This window comes from Wasmannia auropunctata, unplaced genomic scaffold, assembly GCF_000956235.1.
Source record: "Wasmannia auropunctata unplaced genomic scaffold, wasmannia.A_1.0 LD335200.1, whole genome shotgun sequence".
Classification (NCBI taxonomy): Eukaryota; Metazoa; Arthropoda; class Insecta; order Hymenoptera; family Formicidae; genus Wasmannia; species Wasmannia auropunctata.
The window spans coordinates 57862-79768 of NW_012027690.1; the positions used below are offsets into that span (position 1 = coordinate 57862).

Genomic DNA, 21907 nt, shown 5'->3' on the forward strand with positions numbered 1-21907 from the left:
AACTATTAGTGTAGTAAAAATATAACTAAAATATAGCAGTGTCACTGGTACATACGAGTAGCGACACTTATAGTTTAATAGTGTTTTTATTGCACTAGTAGTTTATTTTTATGCGGCGTGCACGAGATATCCTGCGGGTATTATACAAGCATTAAAACAACTTTTGGTTGGCAACAATCAGTCGTAAAAATGTTTTGTTACTTACTGAAAAAATTAATGAATGTATCTTTCATGAGATTTATATTGTAACGTTGAAATTTTATTGATACTCATTTTTTATCTAAAAATCTTTAGTTTCTGTTATTCACGTTTGCTTAATATGATCTATGAGACACTATATAAATATAATGTAAACTTGCATCAATTAGTCATTTCTTTGTTAAGTACAGCAGAACAAAGATATCACTGTTTAGTTTAACATGACAAATATGAAGGAAGTAGCACCCTTTTATCGTTCTTTAAGCGGTGACACGGAGGAGGACAAGGTCAGTACCTCATTTTCACTTTTTTCTTCAATTTCATAGTTCGAGTCTATAAATTTTATCTCCTCGTTTTATAATTACTTTTCACACACTTTTATGTAACTTTTCAATGTAAAATAAATTCTGAGTAGGATGCTTTTAGAAAATATTTATTAGCAATTTTATATATTGACAATTTAATATAGCTTATCGAGTGATCGCTTTATAATCAAAACTTTACGGCTGTTCTTTGAACGTCATGCAATTATATATTATACATTTATATCTATGATTTCCTAAAAGACATAACGTATAGAAAATTATATGTAACTAACAAGTGTCTGTCTAAGAAAAATATTCGCGCACATTCATTCCTTCACGCGCACGCACAACGATGCGATTATTTCACGTCGTTTTTTTTCTTTTGTAGATTTGTAAATCAATAAATCAAAACTCTCTCATCTTTATTCTTAGATTTATCAAATCTGCCACGGATGACTTCTCCGACATTTTCTCAATTTACACAATTTTAGAAGGCATTACTTCGGCCTCGCGCAATTCTCGCGTTCGTTCTCGCCGCAAACAGAATCCGAGTGCTCAATTGACTCTCTTTGACACGCGACTAGATCGATTCGAGGTCCAGTCGCAAAGGACTAAGACAGCGTGGCAATTTGACATGTCCTCTGTTCAAGCTCGCTATCCTCGTCGGACTCGCTGGCCCAGGAGGACCGTCGCTCGTGTCATATCTCGCCGTCGCTGTCCCCGGGACAGCGTCCTGGTCCTGACACCCCGTCATCGAGAACCTCCGTCACCTTGTGAAAGACAGACAATGATGGATAGGGAGCGCGATCGAAGGAGGTAGGAAAAAATGTATACGTATGATAATCAATATTTCGCGAGAAAGAAATTACGGGACTGCGGAATTGAAATTAATTCACGAACTTCTCGTGGGGGATTTACTGATCGCCGAGCCGAGGGAACAACTCACCAGGACTTCCTCAAAGCGGTCGTAATTCTCCTGCCTGGAGTTCAAGAGGCTCTCGCCTACCGAGTCGGCATTCGATTGGCAAGAATCTCGTCGTCCCAGCGCGCTCGATGCAATATGCAGCAGGGACAGTACCGCCAACAAGCCGGCTGCAAGCACATTTATCTGTCAGGGGGCTCACGGAAAATGGAGGAGCCGGGGGAGCCGGGCGTCCTTACCCGCGACGTAGGATAACCAAAGTTTATTGGGTCGCCACGCCAGGATGCAGGACAACGGCAGGTAGAACAACGCTCTTCGCCAGCCCCGCGTGGCCGACAGAACGCCGGACCAGCAGCGCGAGCAGAGAGACTCCTCGTTCCTGCGAAAATAAAACAGAACATATACTGAACATATACCTTTTCTTTCTCGTAAAAAGAGAAGAATCTCCGAGTTTGAAAGATTAAAAGGAACAACGTTCCGGAGCGACGTTCTAAATAAAGAGTTTAAATAAATTAAGTAATTTGATAGATCTAAAACTTTTAATTCGAGAACGTTCCTCGAGAACGTAGTTGGTACACTCAAACATTTGTAAAAGTGTTTTTACGAGTTATCTGACGTTCGCGTAACTAGATTTGCCCGATTTACATTCGATAAACAGAACTTTCCGCGCGAGAACGACGTTTTCCGCAGAATTCCGCGGGTGAGCAATCAGCATTTAATCCTGATTATGGCCCCATCATTTCCCACTTGAGTCTCCGTCTTATAGAAATGGAGCGGTAAGACGATTTTTCTGTCGATACAAACTCTCTCTCTCTCTCTCTCTCTCTCTCTCTCTCTCTCTCTCTCTCGCCAAGTACTCTTTAGGAGATTAACAAATTGAATCTCGAAATGCGCAAAAGAGATCTCGCTCTCGAAACGAGAGCCAATTTGTGCAGTATCCTGCAAATATAGAAAAATCAGATTTTACGTTTACAATCTTCATATATTTCCCTGACTCATGTAGTACACAAGAATATTTGTCTAACTGAAATATATGTATGTTACGCTAACGTGCACGGCGGCAATTGCGTTCGGATGCGATTTGGCGGTAATCGCCGCGGTAACTGTATCGAGAAGAAAATTGCCGGGAAACGATTTGCCCGAGATTATCGCGGGGAAATTTCCGCGATGCGAATAATTATCACATGCGTTATCGGAACTATTATTAATTTACGAAATAAGCCATCGCGCCAGACGTAAACTCGCCTCTAATCAGCTGACGGAGGATTATCATAGTTATAAAAAGGAATGATAAGTAAAAAGGGAAAGTACGAGATAATCATCTTTGCGCAGCGAATCTTAAATGCAGAGACAAAACCTTCCTCGTATCTTCGAAGGTAGTCGAGAAAATCGACAAGATCAATTGAAAGAAAGAGAGAGAGAGAGAAAGAGAGAAAAACATTGTCTTTCAATATTCCTTTAACAATTAACTCGCTGAAATATTTTTAATTGGATTATCCGCAATCGAAAGATACGGAAAGAGAGAAAGAGAGAGAAAGATCTGATGGGGACCTTCATCACCGTGCGGCGAACGTAGACATAAAAGAAGATGTCTCCGTTGAAAATCCGCTTTTCTGCGAAGCGCACGTTATCTCACCGCCCCGCCGCTCGATCATCTCTCCGCGTAGATCGGAGTGATCGATCGCTCCGACCGGCAGTTTTAATGGCACCGTCGCCGAGGACATAAACTTCCGCAGCAGCCGTCGATTCCGGATGGATCGCTAAGCTAAGTTACTCGATAAAACCCGTAAACCCTGCGGAGAACTTCTTTTACTTCCTCCCACCAGCTCGCGAAGAATGCTAGCGAGCGACGTCGTCGTTCCATTGGCCGACGTTCCACGCTGATCGATATGAGCAACTTTTAGATGGCAAAAACTAGCGCTCGTCACTCGCCCGATAATCAAGGCCAAAGATTTACCGAAAGACTTGACAAAATTTTTTAATATGTTAAACACACCACGAAGATCGATGTACTCTCTCTCTCTCTCTCTCCCTCTGAAAGTGAATCAGTGGAATCATCACTGATTTTCAATGTATATCATTTTCCAATGGCGTGCTTTGAACTGTGATAAGCAGAATGATTTCAATGTTGTTTCTGCAGTGATAATATACTGATTCAAACAGTGAGTTTCACTCTCAAACAGCTTTGAGAATTGAAATTCACTGTCTTTCAGTGTTATTCACTGTTTGAAACAATATATTATCACTGAAATAACACCGAAATAGAGTCACTGTTTATCACAGTTCAAAGTACAGCACTGGAAAATGATATACACTGAAAATCAGTGATGATTCCACTGATTTTGAGAGAGTAAAACAGAAGGTACGACAATACGGAAAATACAATGCTGGCTTGAGAAATCTCGATGAATTAATTGTTAATGAGATAACGCGTGTGTAGCACACGCGCGCGGAAACGGCGTAACCAGCTTCTTAATAAATTTCGTACATCTTCGCAATTAACTTCGAGGAGACGCGACGGAAGGGTATAGTTTCTGTCTTCATTTTGTGGCTCGCGTGACGCATTTATCTGGCTTAAAGATGACTACCGCCGCGCACTTCACCGGCGCTTCTACTACCCGCTTCGCATCGCTGAAGCGTTATCCAGTCACCGGTCCTCCGTGCAGCGCACTTGCCTTGCCGCGCCCCTCGTCGGAAAATGCGGTGGGAAAACTGGGGCGAACTTCCGACCTGCCTGGTAATTGCCGGGCTGGCTTTACGCCGCTTCTTTTCCGTGTTATCCTGTTCGGACCTCGAGAACGGTAATTCCCCGGGGAGCCCTCTCGACCTCCCGCGATCGTGTCCGCCGAGCTTATCGTTCCCCCGATAGACGTGCACGGGCCAATTTCGGGCAATTTGCAAAGTCACAATCGTACACCCGCGTTACGTTCGTATATATATATGTTTGCGTTACACCCCGAGAAGCTTATTAAAATCTGATCGCTTAACTTTTATGCATTCTTTATAAATACGTTATTATTTTATAAATACGTCACTATTTTATCTCTTATACCAGTCTATAAATAAATCTGTATATCGATCAGGTGAACAGATAAATAAGACTCTAAAATATATCTTTTTTTTTTCAAATGTTAAAATCTGAGATTATCGGGTTGTACAAACGTACCTGACACAGAGCTGCACGAACAGTGTGATGGCCCAAGTCACCTCGAGGAAAAAGATCACCCCCGACGCCGCCCTGCAATCGAAAAGTCGCACGAGAATTAACAGACGAGGCTGCGTCTGGAGAATGTGACACCAGACTTCGCGTCCCGTCGGGGGTGTAAATGTCGCGAGTAAAGCTCGCGTCTGCCAACGACGACATTTCGGGGAAATGAGGGTGTGACAATAGCGACGACTTTACTATAAAGGTCCCTTTCGAAGATGCCATCCCACGCGCAGATATTTTTTCGTAATCGCAAATGAAATATAAATAAGATAGCCGTTCCGTCCCACGAAAGAGATATTCGTCTCAATATCCATATATTAATCTGTATCGCGGGAACGTGATCCAACTTTGACTCGGGAGGGGGTGATTCTCGATTGGCACGAGGACCGAAAAATCGCGATCTCGCGCAGCCGCGCGTGATCAATGATTAATAGCGCGCCGACATAGAACGACGTAAAAAATGTAAGACATCTCTCTCAATTTTCCCACTCCGCGGGATTTTTCACGGCGCCATGGTTAGATATTGCCCGCGAAAAATTGCAACGGACAGCGAGGATATTTTTACCTTCTTTTGCGAGCCGCTCCATATTACGCGCCGCTCGTTGTTTATTGCATGCGCAACTGCGCGACTGCGGATACGCGAAGGAATGTCCGGTCAAACGCTATCGGTCTCTTGCGCGCATCGGTATTGCATCGAAGATAATTTTGGCGATTGAAAACCCTCCTCCCTCTCTCCTCCCCTCCCCCCAATCGGTCGCAAACGCGTCGTTGTCGATAAACCGAGACGTTATTATTTACTTAAGTCGACTTTAGACAGCTCGTATAATTCGCGACGGAGAATTGGGGACAAGAATTTTTATTTATATTTTTATCGATCGTGCGCACCGCGCGAGAGATACTATTTTCCTCAAAAATTATTTTGCTTCATATCTCGGGAACTGTAAAGCTGCGAAATTATGGCCGGGATGTTCCGCAGTTGTAAAATGAGCAAGTGGATCCTTTAAAATGCGAGCGCGAAGAGAGGGAATTCCAAATCCAATTAAAAAAGTTATAAGGATATTCTAACGTATAATGTACGCGCGTTAACATTCGGGATCTGCGGGCCTTTCCATTTTCTCCGAATAAATACGTCGCCTTAAGGATAATCTCGTTTCGACATCGCGCTTCCGTTGCCGATAATTAAATCGGCCCCAAATTAGATCTCACTACGGGGACGGATCGAAAGTGAATTGCCCGAGGAGCCAAGACGATCGGGAAAGATTTTCAGCGTACGGTTCGTCGCGCTTAATCACGTGCTAGCCGCGTCCGACGGAATGGATTTTATCTGGGAGTCGTAAAGGTAAAGCTATACGCCGCCAAGCTACGCAAAGCATAACAATAAACTACAGGAGTAATGGGGAGTAACGTTGCATATAAATTAGACTCTCGCGCGTTCCAGCCTCTCACGCGTTACGTTTAGTTAAAAGCGCGGAATATTACTTCGCACTCCGCTTCAAGCAATAATTCAGCGCGCGAATATTTTGTTATTTACACAGCGAGAAAATCGAGGGAAGAAATTCGTTCGTTCGCGATAAGCCTCGCGGCGGGGTTTCCTAAAAGTTTCAATTATTCCCGTCGGACTGTCTCAGACTGCCGGATGTCCTCGTCAGTCACGGGACCTTCCGTTGAAAACTTCAGCGAAACGTCAGCGGTCGCGAGCCTCTGAATTTTTCAGCGTTGAACTAGCGTAGCTGTATAGGTCGGAGGATAAACGGACGAATTTTCTGTTTGGGAAGCAGATATCCGTTAGCATCGCAACAGTAGACTTTGAGTTTCGGGTTCAACAATCTCGAAGTGCCGGCGCGTCGCGTGCAACAGTCGTCGAAAGCGTGCGAACGATAAATCGGCCGTCCTCGGCAGAACGGACGGATAATAATCATCCCGAGGACGTGGTGTGAAAACGGCGAGTTAAGAGAAACGAATGGGGAAAATTTCTGCCCGTACAGAATTCCGCACTTCGATAGTCGCCTGTTCGGTTGAGGGAAGCCTCGATTTGCGGGGATTCGACAATCTCCTCGTCGCGGGGTTGACCTTCCTCCGTCAACGCTCTCACGCTCGTTCTCTCCTCTCGATTCGCTTAATTCTGTCTCGCGCGGACAGCCGATACGGTATCCCGAATCCCTTTTTGCGCGCGTATGTCGCGACGCGCGAGGAGATCGACTGATCGGAGGGCTGATAATGCGTGAATTGAATTACGGTATACGCATGTTGAATTATCCTCACGTAACGTAAAGCCCCATGACGTGCCGATGGTACGCCACATCCGCGCCGACGCCGCACACAACTGCAACAGACAGAAAGAGGATCAAAAAGACTGCATCCCTGCCGGTCTGATGAAACCCTCCCCCGCGCCTTCACCCCTGCCCTCTCGTCTCGACGCGCTACCGACATATCCCGCCAGGCATCGACCCCTTCGATTGGTATTATATTTTGTTTTTTTTTGCGCGTCGAACGAGACCCGCGTAAATTTATAACCGGAACTGCAACTCGCATGCAAGAGATTCCCGGCGCAATAAGTGATCAAATCTCACAGATGTGACATTACTTTTGACTCGAAAGTGGCGAAATCATGTTGCATTTTTCCTCCAACTTTTATCACTTCAAGATTATCTATTTAATTCCACGATTTTTTCGATCTTTTAACTTTTTTTTATTCAAAAATATTTCTCTCTTTTGTATAATTTCGCGTCGTCCATTTGTTCTCTCACCGTCGAAGGAACGTATCTATATTGTATATTTCCGGGATATACTTAGCGGTACGATATCCCCTCGCTCGGTGCATGTCAGTGCATTAATTACAAAGATCATACATCAGATATACGCTTGTGTATTCCAAACACGTGGACGCACATGCATTTCAGGATTTTTTATCATTTGATAATATTGTTGCGATAACATTGCGAAACGCTCGGCACTTCGAGGTGGACGGAAGTTGCCAAGAGAAAACTCTACGATATCCTGCGTGTATTCGATATAAAATACGCGCATATGTAATGCTCCAAAGAACGAGAAAGAGAGAAGAGAGAGAGAGAGAGAAAGAGAGAGAGAGAGAGAAAGTAAAAGAGAGGGATTCATTTGCAGAGAGAAAAAAAATATTATTTTAAATGCAATCGGGGAATATCAAATCGAAAGGTATACGATCATACACGAGAGGATACGAATCGTCCGTGTAGCAAGATATCGAGAGATATCCCGGCCGCATTAATCTCCGTATCTCGACGAATATAAAATTATTCTATTGTATACGCCGGGCAGGGAGTGTACACGCTGTGCAAGTATCGCGTACACAATGGATCGACTATATTCCAACCTGACAGGAAATCAATACACAGCAGGTTCGAACGTCGAATAGGATTTTTTTCTCACGACAGATCGACTTGAATGTCTACGGGGCAGAGGGAGAGGGAACACGGGGGACAAAGCCGATCATCTCGAATCGATGTAATTGCCCCCGGGAGAAATCGCGCGTTGAATGTGTCAGAGGAAATATATCGGATGATCGCTCGCAGGAGGAACACTCGTCCTTCCGCCGTGATATGTACGTAAAGCGCTAATTGCGAGCGAGACTTACTTTTCGAAGTCACGATGACGAAAAAGAAAATCAGTTGTGGACTCAACCATAAGAAGACTGATTTCTTAATTTGATATCGATTCGACAGAAGCGTATGGAAAAAAAATCAACTGTCGAGTCATCCCTATAAGCAAGAAAGCTGATCTCTTATTTTGACATGAATCCAATCGGAGCCTGTGATAGAAATATCTAAATAAAAAAAAAGACAATTATCGGACCATCTTCGAGAAAACTTCTCTGATTTCTTGTTCTGACATTAATTTAATCGGAGCCTGTGATAGAAATCACTGAATAAAAAAAGTCAATTATCGAGCCATCCCGAAGAAAGCTGATTTCTTAATTCAACATTGATTTAACAGCGTGGTGATAAAGAGTCGCTAAATTACCGTACGGCATACGTTCGCTAAAATCTCCAAGTTGTCAAACGACGAACGTGTGATGATAACTGTAAGTGCTCTGATCTGTCTGGAAATTGCGCTCTCCATCAATTCCGTCGCCATGACGAGCCGAGTGACGAGAGACGACTTGTCGCTGATTCCCCTGACGCAACTTTTTTCAAAAAATCCGACACTCGAGATCATCGAGGCGCGATTTCGATCAGTTCGGCGATCAGGCTGGAATCGCAAGAAAGGATTAACTGAATCGAAATTGAAAAAAACTATCGGTTTCCGTTTCGTACGCAAATTTTATCGTCGCTTACTCAACCGAAGTCTGTCCCTTTGAGCTCCCGTGTCGGTGTTGAATCTTCGCGAACGCGAAACAGAGCGACGGACTTCACAGCGAATCCTGAAGAAGGCGACAGAAGGATATCAGAGAGCCAGTCCGGGTGAAAGGTATCCGTAATTGCAAAGCGGGACCGATCAAAGGGGTTCTAAAATGAATAACCGGCATATACGGGGAAATAATTTACGCGAGCCATTAGGGGAGCTTCCGTGACGCGGCGCGCAGCAAATGCAATTAACAATAACGATTTTAAGAAAGCCCTCGTCGAGTTTCAACTTTAATGGACAAGCGCGTTTTAAAGCGCGCGGCGCAAAACTTCAGCTGATTCGATACGGGAAGAGTTATATCCGGTCGGAAAATCCAGCGATCGCTGTCGCGATCGATTTGGCACTGCCGTTGATTATGTTAACGAGCTCGTTGTTAACGCGACTCGCGCTTGCCCCGAACTTTTTTTTCTCGTTTCGCGCCGAACCGCTCGCACCATTCCGCATTTCGTCCTATACGCGCTAAATCGCTTTGGTTCAAACGTCCGAAAGACGAAGTTTCGCAATTATATCGGGCCTCTCTCGGCCCGCAAACACAAACGACGTAAACCCTTCATCCTTCTGCAGGAAACTTAACACAACAAAGATGCGACAGAACCCGTACACATGCATGTCCTCTTTGTGTATATGCGTAACGTGTGTGTGTGTGTGTGTGTGTGTGTGTGTGTGTGTGTGTGTGTGTGTGTGTGTGTGTGTGTGGACGCGCGCGCACGCGTTTGCGAGTCGTGTTCGTGGGTCCGACGAATTTGGGGAAACGCGAAAAGCGATGTATTATTCAGAGGACGGAGTTCGCGCAACTTTAATAAAAGGAAAATCCGGCCGGGCGACGCGCAGCTGGGATACTCGGCTGTCGCCGAGGGAGGAAATATTTGCGGAAAATTTTACACTCTCCTTATCCGGCTCCCGCGCGGCGGCGTCGGCGTATATGTGTTCCTGTTTTATGTATTTATGAGCTAGGAAGCGCTTGCGCCGCGGAAGAAACGCGGAATTTCGCACGCGGAGTAAGCTTACATATTCCGATGATCGGCACTGCAGCCCCCCTCGCTGTGGGGAATGGGACGACGTAAAAAACGAGGAGAAACGAGACGCTCATTAAGCACCGACCGCGGGCATTAGTCGATTAATTTAACGTTTACTCGTGGACCTTCAATCGACATCCATTTCTTCGCGCGCGGTTTTAATTTCCGTTTGTGGCTCCGCTCTTTGAATGAAAATAGAGAAGCTCTCGAAAGTTCTGCGGAGTTAGATCGTTCAAATTTCTACTCCGTCCGACGACGTCACGATCTTTGGCGAATCGGTTCCGGAAGCTCACGGGATTCCGGAATAGGGATCCTCGACCGTGTTCACCAGCAGGACATTGTCCGACGGAGGTCCTGCGGCTGGCACATGAATTGACCACCTGCGGTCGCGCTGGTTCGCGTCGCGAGTGAATTTCCGGGGCCGCATTGTCCTCCAAGATGTTTCACCGGGACATCCATTATCCTTCCACCGACGAAGAGAAGGTCGCCAATCATTTTTCTCGAAAATCACATCTCCACAGAGAGCGTAGGATATTTGCTCTAATTGGCGAGCGAGCGTCCTGTATTTAGACGTCCCACCGTGCGCCATCATGACGATTAAATTAATCAAGCAATCAATAATTATTCAATTACGGGAAGATAGATAAAATAGCATTTTAACAATGTCGAATTGCCCGAGCCGCGAACGGAAGCTTAAAGCTAAAGAAAGCTTACACAATGGCGACAAAATGTCGATGAAACTAGGGAGCATCGTTCGGGGCAAGAAGGGGCAGAGGAGCAAAAGTCTCCCTAAGGATGAATAGTGGTCCCGATAGGTCGTCCTTTCTCCCTTAATTTCTTTCTCCGTCGCGGAAACGAAGACAGATTGGCGCGATCGGATTCCTATTTCGCGATCGCGCGGGGTCTCCCCTGCATTTTCTCCTCTTTATCCTTTTTTTTATTTCTCATCGCAGCATCCCTTTGTCTCAGCTTATTCCTGCGTTCTTCGGAACAAGCTCGCGCGAAGCTCTTTGGCGTACGGAGAAATCCGAAATTCATGGTCCCGGGTTCAATTAAGGGCGCGATGCCGAAGCCTTCCGGTGATGCGTCCCGGCAATGCAATTAGCCGCGGACACCACTCGTGCCGTCGAGGGTGTCCCACGAGAATGGGACGGAAGCGCGCGATAATTAAGACACCAGACGAGCCACACTCGAATATAATTAGGCATCAGCTGGCTTTGCAAGAAGCCGCTCTTCGCCGATCGCTTCGCGATGAAAACGAATCCCGCTTTCTCCGCAGAGAGCGAGCATCCTTTATTGAAGCTGAAAGATCAACCTTGAGAGAATTAAAAATTCTCAACGTGAGAATGGACAGAGAGAGAGAGAGAGAGAGAGAGATAGAATTTGTCCTTACTTTCAATTCCAAGAGGGTATCTCGCCTCGATTGGTAATTCGATTACCAACTTTCGCGTATTCGGCTCGCGATTCGCAATCGGCTCATTTCGAGAAGACTCAATGTGGGATACCTCCTCAAAGTCTGGCGACGCTAAGAAATCACGGAAGTTTTCCGTGGCGCCGCGTATATACAGATATACACGGGGGAGGGTTGCGGTGGACACGCGAAGTTCAGTGGGAATTAATTTAATTCGCGGTGATCGAAGGGGGGAATCCGCCCGTCCGTCGCCAGGAGGATCGCATGCGTCGAACGTTTCCGACGACGGAGCACACGATGGAAATTGAGTTTCGCCGAGTTTTCCGTCGCGACGATTCGATTTGTCCTGCGACATCGTGACGAGCAGCACGTAAAAGTTTCCCTCGCGCGCGAAACGACGGAGCAGCGAGGAGCGGTGAGGAGAGGAGAGGAGAGGAGACGAGAGGTGAGAGAGGAGATCCCCTTCGAGAGTCGCTCCCTGAATCGCGCGATCGCGCGCGAAAAAGTGGGCGAGGGAGGTGGGCGAGGGGAAAATTGGGTGAACAACATTTCGCGAAATGATGGATGCGCTTCCCTAGACAGGATCCGACGATCTCTAGCGGCTCCCCTTTGAGAGATACGGGGGATGGTCCGCGATATCTTCCGAGCGGTTGATAGGATGAGTACATTCATCATAATTTTCAGTGCATTTTAAATCTATTTGCTCGGCAAAGCTTATACTGAACGCGTTGGGGATTCCACGGGGAAAAACGCTTCCAGAGGCGCATCGAAAACCGGTAACCGTGTCGCGCGAAATTTCTCTCTAGCTCTCTCTCTCTCTCTGTCCCTCTTTTTCTCTCTTTCTGCATCGCATGTAGAATGCATCAGCACGGGAAATACGGCGCGTTCGCGCACTCGTCAGTGGTGGCGAATTTCGTACCTATGTTCGCAATGGTCCAGCACTTTAGACGGGGCGCTTGACGGAGAGGAGAATGGAAGGACGAGGGGAGAGACAGCACGGTGTAACAAATGCGGCTCTCACCGGAATTAAAATTGAAGAGAGCGACTAGCAGTTAATTCCCAAAGTGCCGAGAACATTTTTGGCTCGTTGGAGCACTCCACATGTCTGTCGCGACACGTATAGAGAGATAGAGAGACGGACGTATATCTCGCGCGATCTTTCTCTATCCTATTACGAAATCTTCGCGAATAGACTCCATTTTCTGTAAATCCCTAATCCCGATTTATAATCAATGAGACGTTTAATCCCGAAACAATGAAAAATTCCGTAAGATTTTCGTTCGAGTATCGAGCTTAAAAGTCGGAGCCGAGGTATTTCGCGCTCGGATTCCTGCATCTTGTCGCTTCGTCTCCGATTCTTGATTGCACCCTCTCGCGCGCGTGCTTTCACATGGCGCAATAAGGATATTTTTATACGATCGAATAAAAATATTTTTACGTCGAGCAGTAAAAATGCATCTAACGCCGGCATGCATTATCGTAACATCTCGGGTGCGTGCACTTGGCGATATTTTTGCAGAACCAACGAACTCCGGAATACGTGAGGACATAAGAATTTAAGATGCCTGCAGTCTCCTCATTACCATCGTTTCGCGCCTACCACTCACGCTATCGTTGAATTATTTTGACTGACTGGAAAAAGTCCAGGAAATCTATGTGTTGGAAAAATATTGCTATTTTAAAACTAATATTAAATATTGAATATAAGTTATTTTGACTGACTGGAAAAAGTCCAGGGAATCTGTTGGAAAAAAATATAACTATTTTGAAACTAACATTAAATATTGAATATAAATTTCTCATATTAAAAAAAAACGAATTATTTTGTTATCACATTTGACATACTGTCAATCATAAATTACTCATAGAAAAGCGATATAACGAGGTCACTAATTTTTTTTATAGAAGCCTTTCTTTAGAAAGCGCCCTCTTTTTTTCTCTGACAAACAAGATTGATTTTCTAGAGATACTCTGGGTCGAAATTCTCGCCACTAAACTATCTCCCGGATTAAACATTAATCTTTCGATTTACGGCTGTAAATGGAAGTATATACGACGCCGTTCCTCGACCATTCCTTCGCCCTAAATCGAGATCGTGGCCCGCGGTTCGGGATGGAGGGAAAGGTCGATGGCCAATCCCGTTAAGAATAAAGTCTTATTATCGACGACCTTTACGTATATATGTACATACGTACGCGTGCCCTATATGTTAGAACAAGGGATGAAGCCGGTAAGCCGTTCTCTCCATCCTCTCCCCCCCCCACCGACCCCATCCTGCCCGGTTGGACCGCGGCCTTAAACTTCGCCCGCAATGAGCCCCTGCGGATATAAACTTATGATTCACAGTATGTCAACCTCGCGCAAACTTCGCAGCTGCGCGCGTGTTCCACACGGTTTACACTGGCTGCACACGACGTTGGTGCCTGAAGGTACTGGGTGTAACTAAGGCAGGCATTATCTCTTTACGGCAGAAACTCCGTTTTCCGCGCCGACGGGTACGAGGGACGACCGGAGGCGCGTTGTATACGTCGTGATACGCGAGGAAACGCTCCTCGGAAAGGAAGAGGAGAGAGAGAGACGCGATTTTTGTTTCCCCTCCTTGTGTCTCGTGAATAAGCGGGGCGGTAAACTGCATGACGAGTAATAAGGCCGCTCCGCGAATCTCCGTCGATTTATCGAAAAATTGGCGAGGACCGCGAAGAGACCTTGATCTCTCCACGATTAGGAAACTACTACCGCAAGAAGCTGCGAGTGATCGCGAGATGAAGAACGCTTGATTGCGTCGCGGGCGAGAACGTGTACACGAGTTTTTCGCGTGGAAAATTTTTCCGAGGGCGCAGGGAAAAAACTTTCCCCTGCGCCCCGGAAGGTGACTTTGCAACTCCTCCCGAAGCCGCGGTTTTATCGAGGAACGCGCGGCGCGCTGTTGCGGTCGTCCCGAGAGAATTCGCGTGGTATTTATTGCAGTCGCATACGTACTGCGCGAAAAATGCGAGATGCTGCAGCTCTCGGAAAAAAGAAACATCTGGTGGGAGTTGGCGAAATGTCAGATCAATTAATCGGTTCAACTGGTCAGAGTTCAAGCGTGGTATTTGTACTCCGTACAAAATACAACTCGATGGACCACGCGAAGTCCACGTGTAGATATACATTGTTTTTATATTTCTCTGATGTCTCATTTTTCCGATGTCAGCGATATTTATGTATCGCTCTCCTCTCGCTTCCAGCGCAAAATACGGAAGATTTATTTTGACCGTTCCCGAGTGACTTTTTTTTCGATCAACAACGATATCGAGTTCCACGGCCAGTTAATTAGCGAAATTAGGTCGTTGTAGCCGGGCGTATACGCATTGTTCGTGCCTCTCCCGGAAGGTTTTCGCGCGGGGTGGGGGGGGGGAGGCACAAGAGGGCAGAAGTGGATAGGAAGCTTATTTTGCGAAAACACTGCGGAAAATATCGAGTGGCGCGTTTCCGGACACGCGGGTGAGACAAGCGGCGCGGGATGAGTAAAAAAGCGAGGAGGGATCGACGCGAGAAAGGAGGGTGATTGCAGAAAATGCGTGGAAGTAGACAGTAGTGGAAATGTATTTCCGAACGAATTCAGTAAATTTTTATTTAGTTTATTTTTGTTTACAAAATTCAAAAAGATTATTTCTTCAACTTCAAAATTTTTCACTCTGAATGTATATCATTATGATATTTCGATAATACAATTCAGTTTCTAAAACAGTTTCTACGCTAAATGATTGATTTTAACTACAGTCAACTACATCTTTTTTTTATAATTTTTTTATTTCGTTGACAGAAATAAAATTCAACTTGTTCGCTAAAGACCCTCAACTTTCAATGTTGATTAACTAACTCTTTAACTAACACTGAAAGTTAGTTAAAATTTTGCTCAGTATTCTGCTATAATAAAAATCAATTAGAAATTCTCCGAAATTCAAAGAATGTCTACGCTCTATTGATTTTCTTTTCTTATTAATTAAACTGCATAATTTTAGAAGAGAAATTACGAAGAGACAAGGAGAGAAAGAGAGACAGAAAATCGGAGAGAAATAAAATATATAAAATTAATTACTAAAATACATTACAAACGGGAATGTAACAATATAAATAGTTCTCTCTCGATTTCGCAAAAATATCACTTCGCTTCAGTTTCTGCGAAAGTAATTCGGGTCATTTGAGAATCGGATCTGACGCAAGAGGAAATATCTCGACTATCGGAAGATTTTAATGAGATTTTTGGGACGTTTTTCGGGCGCTTTGCTTTTCCCGTTAATTAACAAGTCACAAAGTGCAAAGTGCAAAGTCCAAACCGGCGAGCATCCGCGCGGCGCGGAAATCGACTCGACTCCCTTCCACATTCGCGACGTAAGCGCTTAAAACATTTCGCCGTGGAGAGGAATAAAACGTTTTCAAACCGTAGTAAATTCGTGTTAACACGAATTTTCGCCGTCGCGCGTCCGTCTGCGTTCGCACCGTCATACGTTACGGTGTACGCCGCACGGCAAAGTTTCGAGACACCGTTCCGCTTGCCTTAAAACCTGTCCCGCGGAACCGTTTTATAAAGCCCCGTGAAGCGGCGAAGGCCGAGGAAAGAGGAGAATAGCGCGGGAGGAGTTTCCCTGGGAAACTCGACGAGTTAAAATTCATGCCGGTTGAAAGGTGGTCGTTTTTTTTGTTTTCTTTTTTGATTTTACTTTTTTTTAACTATTCGCCCCGACGCGCGATTCGGATCCGCACGGGTATACGTCTGTCTCATATAACGCCGCGACTGGAGAAGATATGTACCTAGATGTTGTTTCGGCAATCTCGGCCGGGGCGTGTTTAATCCGTTTTCAGCGCTACGAATGTGCCTCGCGAATGCATAATGCACATACCAATGGCGCACGAGTGGAGGATGTAATTTGCACCGGCGACTGATTCTCGCCGGCGTAATCGCATCGCGCAAATTAGCGGTGATTTACGCTTCGATACGAATGGCAAGTGCACTCGGTGCGGGCGGCTATAAATTATCGCCGATCGCCTAATTGCCGTTTTACATTTCCGTCGTGAATTTCGAGAGAGAGAGAGAGAGAGAGAGAGAGAGAGAGAGAGCAGCGTAATTTGATATTCTGAAATTCGTATCGTCTATGTCTATCTATCCACGATTAGCATCAGAATCAAATTAAAATTAAACGCATTTAACAACGTAGTTGTTGAATATAGATTTTTATAGTAATTCGAATTCGATTTATCCTCGTATATTTGATTTGCTTCGTTTATATTTTATACCCCCCCCCCCTTCCTACCCTCCCCTCCTTCCCTCTTGTGACGAACTAATTTACGAGAGACGATAAATGGGAACGTACGAATTATACTTCCCAAACAGCATATATTTAGTAATTGCCGTCGATAAATATGCGTGGCGCGTTATTAACTCGTTTCCCGACAATAATTCGGTTCATCGAGTTTGAAGGATGCTGTCAGAGCGTATACGCGCGGGATTATCAACCCCGCGGGAAAGCGCGGAAACGTAACGTATACCCGCGCGTCCGGCGCGCAATATTTACGTTGTAAACGAGCCAGAGGAGACGCTCAGAGAGAGCGGGGTTAATCCGATTGCAGTTTATAATTTCAGAGGATGTGCTGTACGGCAGCGCGATTTCGACGGCGCCCGCAGACTCCCGGAAACTAATTAAAGTACACGAATGCGAGATCGCGCGCGAAGTGCGCGCCCCGTCTATAACGGTTGTCGAGAGCTGCGGACGGAGCTGCCACACAACCCTTGCTCCAGTTTAGCGAGTCTATATCTCCGTATTACCTCAGCCTCTCGGTGTCCCTTCGCGTTATTAATTCTGAAAGTCTGCATATATGTCGTGTAATATGCGGGAATCGCGCGACCGGCATAGGTCCCGCATCCGGATGTCATCCGTGACGCGATCTCGATTTCATTTCCGAGAAATTAAGAGACTGCAGTTTCACGAGACCTCTTTTCTTATCAAGATGAATGATGCGGTCTAAGGGAGACTCGGACACGGAGGGTCGGACGAGTCGCTCTCGCCCGCGAAAACTCACTCGGATCGCGCGCGTGGGAAGTTCGTTCTCGGGTTACTCGCGTAACCAAATACCCCTCCCGGTTTGTCCTCGTTAGGACGAGTTACGAGCAATCGAAAGTTGGAGCCCCCTCGGGTCGAATCGCGGGCGGCGGATCGGCCGCGACGCCAACGGGGAACGTATATATATATATATATATATATATGCATTCCCCGCTATATATACATTTGTCGCTCTTTTCTCTTCCCGGAAGTCACAGCTCGCTCCTTGAAATATATATCGCTCCGGCGATGGATATCATCTCGCGAGATGTGACTCGCGACGCGACGACGACGTCGGGTACCACCTATATACGTGATGTGTCATCCGCGTTTCCGCGAGCGCTCCTCTTTAGAGGACGGCGAATATGTGTGTATAGTTTCGCGAGAAGGTGACAGCCGACCTTTACCGGAAACCTCGTGCCTTCGCAACGTGACGTCCAGCCGAGGGAAATTTCATAAATTCGTAGCGAGATAAAATGGTCGCGTTTTAACGCGATTCAAAAAGCCATTCTGGCCACGCGTAAATGAGTAAAATCGCTTCCGAGATTCTCGCGGACGGACCGAAATGTCTCGCGATTCCCACGTGTTCGCGTGCTTCTCTCTATGTATTTCGAGAGGACGCCGCCGTGTATCGACGCATTTCCGCGATAAGTCCTCGCGGACGGTAAATCAACGAGGTTGTATCGGCAGCAACGGCCAGAGGGTGCAAGCGCGAGCGGGGGCGGGGTCGAAGGGGTGCGCCCGGTTGATGGTCCGCCGGGGGCTGCTTGTTTTCCGGTGCTGCAGACGCGGCGTGGCGCAACGCGGTCGCGACCGTTCGGGGAAAGCGCGAGAGAGCGTGGCTTTTCCGCGCCGTCGCCCGGGCCAAGATAACGAAATGCCGATACCCAACCGCACGTAAATAGCCCGGTTATATTTATATCCTCGCGACTGCGACGCTCCGCGCGCGCTGCAACCGACCGCGACCGCTCGACCGGCGAAAATTCTGCAAATTCCGACCGGGGGGTCGCGAGTTCCTTCGTCCCCTCCCTCCGCTCCCCCCTTCTCGCGAGCTTATCCGCGAACGTAATCTGAGAGGATTCCATCCGCGGGAATATTATACAAGAGTATATAACGGAGAAGAGAGACGGGAGCGCGTAGAATATCCTATCTCGAGTCCCCACTTCCTTTTCAATCATGGATTCCTCGACAAACGGCGGCGCAGGGATGTTTCTCCCTCGACTTCGTAACACTATCGGCGCGATGAAGAAGAGAAAAAAAAACAGAAAAAAAGAGAGGTAATAACCCACCGTGAAAGATTTACGCGTCAATTCGCGCGGACGTGTCGTTACCAACGGCGAAATTCTTCTTGTTTGCCTTTCTCTCTCTCTCTCTCTCTCTCTCTCTCTCTCTCTTTCTGTTTCTGTCTATTTCTTTCTCGTCTTGTCCCGCCGAGTGTTCTTTTGCGGATTAAGCGAAAAAGTCCGGGTGCGGGCGCCTCGGCGCGCCTGCAGCGGCATAAATAATGGCCACGTTTCGCGACCTACACGTTTCGCTCGCGGTTGCGAAATGCACGCTGCAATTGTCGTCGCATTGTCCATTTTTATTCGCCGTCATCGCAAATAATGCCTTCGAAAAGAGCGCGGGATGGCGCAAAACATATAGGGAGTGGTTTGACGATCCGCGCGCATTTTGTGATCGCAACAGCCTGTTAAAAAATAAATAAATAAAAATATTGTCTAATAAATATCGGGTTGTTGTGTATAAATGTGCGCGCGCATGTGTGTGTGTGTGTGTGGACCGGTGCAATTCTGCTGGCGCTGATGCGGGAGCCGTCGACGAATTATTTGAAAACGGGCGATAAAATTATCACGAAAGCATCGCTGGACCATTATTTCGCGACACGGCAAAAACGTGGCGATTCGCGAGGTGACAGAATATATTCTTCCGGGAAAAAACATTTCGTTGCGTTAAATCGCGAGGAATTTCCCCGCAGAAATTCCCGCTGTGTCTCTTTATACCACCAACGAGCTAAAAATATTTTGTTTTACACTCACCATGGACCAATTAAAAACGTCCGAGCGAGCTCTTCAACGAGTAATTGCCGAATGGGCAGCGCGGGATAAATCGTAAAACGAGCAAGCGAGAGAAAAAAAATGCATGTGCGCGTGTGCGTGTGTTTTATACTGTATAAAGTGTGCAATATTATACGACATTCATATATAACGAACGCGGCCATAAAGAGATCGCGGCGAAGGGGAAAATCGCGCGAACATTCGTTCACCATTCAAAAGTTCCGTCGAGTCCGAGAAAACGCAATAAAATCCGCGGGCATCCGATATCTCGCGTGTGATTTCAGTAAACGGTTCACGATTTTCCGCGGCCATTTGGCACCAGGAACCGCACGTTAATTAAACGTCAACCGTGCAGGAGCCCTCCCCCGACACGCTCTCGAACGCGACTCTCGCCATTCATCCGTTTCGATCGACCACGCGCCCGCTCGCTAATTGCCCTCCCCGCGAGAGCGGGCACATTAAGTGTTATCAATTAGGAGACCCCCGACCAAAAGCGCGACAGTGTCGTGGGCAATTAATCCCCGTGTCGCTTCCGATGGCTCGCGACGGATGGATGAGTCAGCAGCGTCGCGACATCGAGCGTTTCGGTATATAGCGCGCGCGGCGTCGCCGCTCCACCACCTCCCGTCCCCGTCCCTCCGCCTTCCAAAAACTTCCGCCATTCATTCGGAGATAATGGACCGCCGGTGGATCCGCCGAGAGTATTTTTCGTCATTGTTTGTCGCGGCGAGGCGACGGGAGACGCGAAATGGACGGAAAATGGAGGGAACACGTGTTATTGGCAGCCGAATCTGACGGAGCAATTTCAAACGTTCAAAGTCCATTGGAATATATTTTTGTCATCGTTCGATTATTTCTAGCGCATTAAGCATAGTTAAACAGAATTATTGCCAGGATTTTACTTCGTATATATACATATATGTATATATTCGTTTAATAATATATGAATTTATTACGTCGTTTTCGTATTTCGTTATCGTTGCCTCGCCGATTCATTTTCTAAACGACTTGAATTCTCGTAAGAATGCAGATCATCTAGAAAATAAGGGACGCGCTACGAGCCCTGGAATTTTCGCAGAATCCGATAATGTGCGCGGCTATTTAAACGAGATCCCCAGCTCCATCGGGCGAATCGCGAGGGGACTTGAGGTCCCGGGCTACTGTCTTCGGCTGCGCTATAACAACCCATTAATATTAAGCAGGTGTAAATAGCCCCGCCGACAGAGTCCTTTTACGTTTTCTAAGCGATAATGAAAAGCGGTGACCGCGCAACGACCGTCCACATTCTCATTCGAAGCAGCAGAGAGGATCATTTTCATTCCGTCGCTGCTTCTTCCTCGAGATGAAATTTTTATTCAAACCGCGCGATGAGTTTCCCTTTTTTTATATACAGTTTATATCGCGCTACTAATTCGCAGTCTGGCTACTAAATTTTTTACTTTTATTAATAGTTGAATTTTTAATTAATAGTTATATATAAATATTAATTATAAATTAGTAAATATTCTGAATTTCAACCGCCTTTCACGTCCTTCGACAGAAGGTTTACCTTTCCCGATGAGAAAATAATACCAATAATTATAGGATCTTGGAGATAAAAGCGTACGGCTATTAAATGCGACATAAACTATTGGGACTCACCAATAGCGGTGCACACCCCTACGATCCTCGTTATCGTCGACAGTTGATGCTCGTCGTTCGACCTTTCGTAAGTAGACATATCGCCGATGGGATCCTTCGCGAGGTTCTTCATCTGCGTTATCATATGGGACGTCCGCACGTTTTATGCGCCTTTTAACTGAGATCCTGCAGGAGTATATCGCTCGTAATTACTTGTAAACGAGATATATTTTTAGAAAAACGATATCTTTAAAAAGATTTCATTATCCCCTCGGGCTTATTACGCGTTAATCAATCATCCCCCGAAGAACGTGTATTACGACATTTACATTCGATATTAATTAAATCAAATATTATATTATAAGAAAACGTTTGGTTTGAAAATTTATATCTGAACAGTGAACAGTTACGTTCTTTCAATTCAAAGGTATATATAACTCGCCTGCGAACAAATTCCGCAGTCGTCGCGCTCGGCACAGAAAAACCTCCGTCTCAAACTCTCCGCAAACTTTCTTTCTCCGTAATCCTTTTGCTCTCTTTCCTTCGTCACAGCGAAGCGATCCGATCGTGTGTCGCGTTATTTCGAATTTTCCCTCTCGACGTACCGCCCGTCTCGCCGGCCGTTGAAGCGTCCTCCACCGCTGCAAGCTCGCGCGAAACTAAACGCGTCGCGGGCGCCGATACCGAGCAAGCCCGAACTTGCGCAAATGCCG

At 46.2% G+C, this 21907-nt stretch overlaps 1 protein-coding gene across 2 annotated transcripts; it reads right to left on the reverse strand.

The window, feature by feature from the left end:
- Positions 1-615: 615 nt before the first annotated feature.
- LOC105457598 lies at positions 616-21888 on the reverse strand. 2 transcript variants are annotated; one of them, XM_011702363.1, is made up of 7 exons: positions 21637-21888; positions 21216-21380; positions 6896-6956; positions 4592-4663; positions 1665-1804; positions 1450-1595; positions 616-1273 (listed from the first exon to the last, which is right to left on the reverse strand). In XM_011702363.1, the coding sequence occupies exons 2-7, from the start codon at positions 21337-21339 to the stop codon at positions 1202-1204; spliced, it is 615 nt and encodes a 204-aa protein (XP_011700665.1). In that variant the 5' UTR covers positions 21340-21380; positions 21637-21888; the 3' UTR covers positions 616-1201. The 2 variants fall into 2 exon arrangements, with proteins under 2 accessions (XP_011700665.1, XP_011700667.1); XM_011702365.1 differs by having other exon boundaries at positions 21800-21843.
- Positions 21889-21907: the final 19 nt, after the last annotated feature.

Excerpts from the sequence above, each read along its gene's own strand:
- LOC105457598 (XM_011702363.1), bottom strand. The coding sequence starts at position 21,339 with ATGATAACGCAGATGAAGAACCTCGCGAAGGATCCCATCGGCGATATG. Across the intron at positions 1,805-4,591 it reads TTCGTGCAGCTCTGTGTCAG|GAACGAGGAGTCTCTCTGCT; the intron begins GTACGTTTGTAC and ends TTATTTTCGCAG. Across the intron at positions 1,596-1,664 it reads TTGGTTATCCTACGTCGCGG|CCGGCTTGTTGGCGGTACTG; the intron begins GTAAGGACGCCC and ends ATGTGCTTGCAG.